This window comes from Lycium barbarum, chromosome 8, assembly GCF_019175385.1.
Source record: "Lycium barbarum isolate Lr01 chromosome 8, ASM1917538v2, whole genome shotgun sequence".
Lineage (NCBI taxonomy): Eukaryota > Viridiplantae > Streptophyta > Magnoliopsida > Solanales > Solanaceae > Lycium > Lycium barbarum.
The window spans coordinates 1,477,060-1,483,409 of NC_083344.1; the positions used below are offsets into that span (position 1 = coordinate 1,477,060).

The following is a 6,350-nucleotide window of genomic DNA, read 5'->3' on the forward strand; positions in this document are numbered from 1 at the left end:
TATATTATTTTTATTTTTATGTACATGGTTTCAACATGTCCACTTGTTTTTACCATTTTCTGTATGACTTTCAAAGAAATGTTTCTTCAGCTTCTACATGCTCTCTCTCTAGGAAAACGAAAACATAAGAGAAGATCTGTTTCCATCATTTCCAATAATGTAACCTTTCAAAAACATAAAATGAAACCTACAAGTATTGAAGCACATTGTACCAAACTGATAAACCATGACCTGATAATCTACTCCTTCTATTCATTTTTACTTGTCACACCCCCTAAGGAGTCATAAATAAAATGATAATTTTGCTATATCACCGCTAATTATTACTAAGTCATCTTGTGATTGGAATCAATAAAACATATTTTAAAAGTTGTGCAACCATTAAATTTTTAAAAATATTTCCAACCTAATAATTAAAAATAAGGGTAAAATAAATATAAAATAATAAATTATTTCTTGATTTTTTAAACTGCACAAGAGAAAAATGAACAACTACTTTTAGTATAAAAAAAAGTAAAAATAGAGGGAAAGTAATAATTCATGGTAATCGGAGTAGGAGAAGATCTGAATTCTAAAGTATCCATAAACATTGTCGATATTTTTTCCATTAATGAACAAGTATATCATCATAAGGTACCAGGCGTTAAAGTATATGGTATGAGCAGTATTATTTTTCTAGCAATTTATTAGCAGTAAGAAACAGAGATAACTTTCTAATAAACTTCAAAACAGAAAATCTACAATGATAAAATAAAACCAGCAAATTTGATTAATTTGACTTGATTTATGAGTTTTGGTTCCCCCCCCCCCCCCCCCCCCCCCCCTTTTTTTTTTTTTTTGGTGTAATCATTTACATGAATTTAATTCTCATCTCTGTCATTTCATATCAAAACAAAGTTAGGTTTAATTAAAAAGAAAATACCAAATCAAAGTTTATAGAAAAATATTAATTCTAATTTTGTAGCACCAGTAGGGGCCAACACTACCTAGTAGTAGTATACATAAAAAAAAACAAAGTTCTTGAAATTCCTCGACCAACATCGTTTTCCAACTCGTTGAAGAACCTTCCCCTTGTATATCGACAAAAGTTTGCAGTCCATTGTTATGTTTAAGATCCAAATAAACTAATGAAAGTGTAACTTCTTCCAACTTTTTGGATTTGTTTTGCAAACCATTCACTAATCCACCAGCCAAGTTAGATCAGGGACAGAGTTACAGTAATAATTATGTATTCCACAAAACTCATTAATTTTGATTGAAACTTTGTGTTTGTGTTTAAAAAATTAAACCGAAAAAAATATTGCCCAAAATACCAAGAAAATTAAACAGATATAAAATAAAAAATAAAAACAAATGCATCTACCTACTACTGACTCGAGAGAAACAACAGTAATTAGCAAACAAACGATTTTATTGAATCCTGAAAATTACAAGCAGTGTCACGGATGAATTCTCCCTCTTTTGTAACACTTAATGCTCCCTATTTTTTTATCGTTAATTAATATAATATAATCTTATCGACTAAAGATAAAAGAAAATTACAAGTACAGTGGTAAATAATGAATGAATAAATTAAAATAAAAATGAGAAACCACCGCATTATTCTTCTTTTCCTATATTTTCTATACCAAGGAATGTTTTGCCTCCTTTGGTCCATCTTCAAGGGTTCTTCAAAATTTTAAGGTTCTCGGGTTGAGCTGCGAAAATAGAAGATAATAAATTAGAAAATGAAAATAAGAGAACTTTCTATATAGTCAGGTCAATTAGAAGATAATTAATTACATGTAAATTTTTATGATAAATATAATTAGTCGACAGTCTGATAATAATATAAGTAATTTAAATTTGCACTAACGAGGTGAAGTAGCTAGTAATTGCACAATTATGATTATTTATAAGGTAGTACCATGCATGATAAAACATTAATGTGTTACAATAAGCTAAACTACATATAGTGGATGTAAATTTTTTGTAAGTTCTCAGTGTATATAATTTAAATTCAGTAATATTGTAACTCTGTAATTAACATCACATATTAAATTACAGTAAAATATACTGTAAGAATCCTTTGTATTATCAGGTACATTACTCTGATTCAAAAAAAATTAACGTACTATCATGTGGTAAAACAACAACAACAACATACATGTAATCCCCAAAGTGGGGTCTGCGAATTATAAAGTATACGCAGACCTTACTCCTATCTTAGAAGGTAGAAAGACTGTTTTCGATAGACCCTCGACTCAAGGAAAAAAAATTTAAAGCAGATTGAAAAAATAAAATAAAAATATATATACCTTTAAGCACCTTAGTCTTGCAATCACTGCTACACTTTTTCTCACAATGACCATGTACAAATCCTTCATTGGAGCATTCATTCTCACACTCATTCAAACAACCTAGGTATTCATTCATGACTTTATTAAATCCTTCTTCAAATCCTTTTTTAAATGATTCTCTAAATTCTTCTGTATTACTTTCTTCATCAGATTTAGAGGCATGCACATATGATGAAAACACAACAATGCAAACGAGAAACAATGCAAAAAGTTTCTTTGATGCCTCCATTTTTAATCTTTTTGGTTATACTTTTTTTTACGTGTTTTTTTTTTAAATGTTATTGTTTATTTGTGTTTCTTTTTTGGGGATGATTTTTTGGTTAATGCTAATGAATCACCTATTTATAGGTGTTTTGGGACCTTAAAGTACCTCAAATTAAAGTGGTGTTATCCAACTTTGTAGGAAATTTCTAGTTGTGCCTGTGTTTTATTTTTTTGGTTGGTAATGAAGACTTAGTTTGCTAAAAATTAGGAAGTGTTACAAAATATGATATGGCTAGGATACATCGTACGGCACTAGGCTTTCAAAAGTATTAAGACTGTTTCCTTCCCTATAAATATGCCTTAAAGTTGAACTTCCCACTTGCATGTGTTAATAATCTGCAATCATTAATAATACTCGAACGAAGGTTGTTATTGTCAATAAACATGAAAATAATATTGTGCTAAAACGGTCCAAAGATACTCTTAACATGATGCGATATTGTCTGCTTTAGGTTTAGCCCGCACGGTTTTCACCAAAAGGCTTGTGATCATTAAATTAGCCAACACTTTATAACTAGTTTCTTTTTCTTTTTAGCTACCAATGTGGTACTTTGTTCGCACATCCGATAAATAATTTATTTGCAATCTGTTTTTACTCGGATGGCTAGAAGATTGATTGCCAAATGTAGCCCTATTTTTTAAGCTAAAATTTTGAATATATTGACATAATGGATCAAACTTCCCTTACACTATCTCGTTTTTTATTAGTTTCATACTTAAACTGTGTCTTATTTACGATACCCCTCTTACTATAATTTTTAAGTGTTAAAACACTATGTTCATTATATGCTCATGTTTTCTTGTTAATTTGCAAATCTTCTATATATAATCTAGTTAAGTCAAGTAGCAAGCTAATAGCAAGTCACTTGGCAATTTAGAGACAAAGCTAATGAAAATTAGGACAAAATTAATAAGAATTGTAATATAAGTTTTGAATTGATAATTGAAATATAAATATTCAAATTTTAATGAGAAGATATGTTTCCGTAAGTTTGAATTTTGAAGAAGTGATCTAAACCTAATGGGAATTGATAATATCTAACCAAACTTAAGATAAACAAATGAATCTGAATTTATTTAAACTTCACAATTTAAATAGGGGATAAACACTCTAAACCAAACAATTTCAATGGAAATATAATCTGCAAGAGTCCTACGCCTGCATATAACTAGCTAACTATCTTTAATTGCACAGATTGATATATATAACTATATTTGAATCTATCCTAAAAGAGTCCTACTACTGAAACCATGCTCTTCAATTTCTTATATAAACTGATCTTCTAAGACTCTCCGTAACATAGTTCAATTTCAATATTGAAAAACAAATACGCTATCCAATACATACATCAAACACATGTCTCTTAAAATTGACTTTATTAGTTATATATAGAGTACTAAGATGATGTGGACTTTAAAGATTCACGTAGTCTGATTCTGGAAGACTATTGATATTGAAAATGTCGACAACGTATTGTCGCTAGAGATATTGTTGTAGGATGAGAGGGTATGTTTATGGTTTGGTTGTTCAGTTACAATTTTTATTTCATAGTTGTATGATCTCATTCATTTGTATCCATAAATTTAAACTCACTCAATGTTGACAAATAATTATGCGTTTCCAGGGGGGTCGTATTCAGGCGTATTTGGGAAAATCTGATATGAACAAGTTGCAAATAAGCCTGGCAATGGGTCCGGTTTTACCGGTTCAAACCAGTAATCGGACCCGTTAAATCGGAACCGGTGAAACCGGTTTACTGGTCACAGTCAATCGTTTAAAACTTACCGATCCGGGTTTGTATTTTAGGGATAGGTTAAATTGGTGAAAAATGATTTTTTTTAAAGTAGTCGTTGCCAGTGCGGGCTGGACCGTTGGCTAACGTTGCATTTGCAATAATGGTCATTGGCAACGGCTCTAAACTCCCCTTCTAGCCCCCCAAACTTTTGTTTTAACACTTTAACCCATCCCTCACCCCTATATAAACCTCTCTCCATTTCTATTTTAATCCACACTAATTCACTCTTCTCTTTCTCTCAATTTCTGTCATGACCCAACCCCGCGGACCGTGACTAGTGCCCGAATTGGGCACCCGAACACAATCACAAATCCGAGTGGCAAACAGATAACTTATACCGACATAAATATCAAACACTGCCTCAGATTATATCAAACCCATCCAGGTATATAACAGAAGCCGACAAGGCGGTGTTTCAAATTTATAAGATTTTCAAAGAAAATTTCGGCAGAGTTTCCTTTGTTTTTCGGACTATCCAAAATAACCCTGTACACAGCAAATACCAACAAAGGCCACACAGGGCCAACAAAACAACATATACAAGTGCGAGCCGACAAGGCTGCCATAACGAAAGAGATCATATGGACACAACTGTACAGAAGTAGGCACACACACCCACAAATACGTCTACAGACCTCTAAACAGACCAATCGAAACATATGACGGAACAGGGCCCCGCCGTACCCCTGAACAAATATATACATATTCAGCGAACAAATATATACCAACATATATGCTCTGAAATGAGAAGAGCACTCCAACCAGCAGAAGGGGATGTCCTAAACTGGTGAATCACCAAACTGTGCGTCTGTACCTGCGGGCATGAAACGCAGCCCCCGAAGAACGGGGGTCAGTACGAAATATGTACTGAGTATGCAAAGCAGATATACAGAAATCAAACCTGAGACATAAACGGAACCGAAGTGCCGAACATAAGTGCAAATCCAATCATATCAAAATGTTTAGTTTCAAACATGTAAATCATGCATAGGGTACAAAAGAATATGGTCGCCCGCCCGTCGATGGCGCCATAACACAGCATAACACCAGATATAAGTGGAACCCGACCCTCTTTTGCGAGTAGCTCGGTGAACCATAAACACAGCATAACTCCGGAGTATATCAAAATGCGCACGATAGCAGAACCGGCCCGAGAACCGGCGAAAGATATAACAGAACGCACGAGCAGAGTCATGAGTAACCATATGCATAAAATCATTATCATAGACTCAAATATAAGTAAATGACCATACTTGAAATTCGAAATGATAATCATACCAAATTCTTTCAAAAGTCGTCTGAATTACATAAAGGAAAGTCGCGCGACCCACGGACGGGTATTGACCGGAGTCGGGCCCGCCTATGGAAAATATACTCATCATATGCCATATAAGCTCCTACAAAAATATGGAAGTAATCCGAGCCTTGCCGTGAAAGATATGGCGTTTATAGTTCGGAATTCTTTAAAACAACTTTTTATGCAAAGTTTGGAATTCAATTATTTCAAAGGCATAATGGTTCATATTTCATCAAATCATACATAAGAGTGCCAAGGAATATATAAGGATCATAACATGCTCGGATTTCGGATTTGGAATTTCCTTAAGGCTCTAATCTAGCCTTTGTAAAACTAAGACATGCCAAAAAGAAAGGAGGTTGCTTTACATACCTCGTACGCACTCCAAGATGGCCGATCTAAAGAAATTTCCAATCTACGCCTCGGGCTTCCCAAGGTCTACAGACACGCCAATGGATACCAAACATTAGCTAAGGGCATTTAAGCCATACATTCCAACTAATCGTTAAATTCTACAGAAAATTCGACAGCATTTCCCCTGTAAATAGGCCATCACGAGAATTTATCTCGCTCAAAATCAACAACAACAAACACAATAACCATCCTAGCAACATCAATAATAAATTCGGAAGGCAAAATAACATTAATAGCTCT

The 6,350-nt window shown here is 33.4% G+C and overlaps 1 protein-coding gene across 1 annotated transcript; it reads right to left on the bottom strand.

The window, feature by feature from the left end:
* Positions 1-1,376: 1,376 nt before the first annotated feature.
* On the bottom strand, positions 1,377-2,660 carry LOC132604921 (uncharacterized). Its single transcript, XM_060318277.1, has 2 exons — positions 2,298-2,660; positions 1,377-1,697 (listed from the first exon to the last, which is right to left on the bottom strand). Exons 1-2 carry the CDS (start codon positions 2,566-2,568, stop codon positions 1,660-1,662), a joined length of 309 nt encoding a protein of 102 aa, XP_060174260.1. The 5' UTR covers positions 2,569-2,660; the 3' UTR covers positions 1,377-1,659.
* Between the last annotated feature and the right edge of the window lie 3,690 nt (positions 2,661-6,350).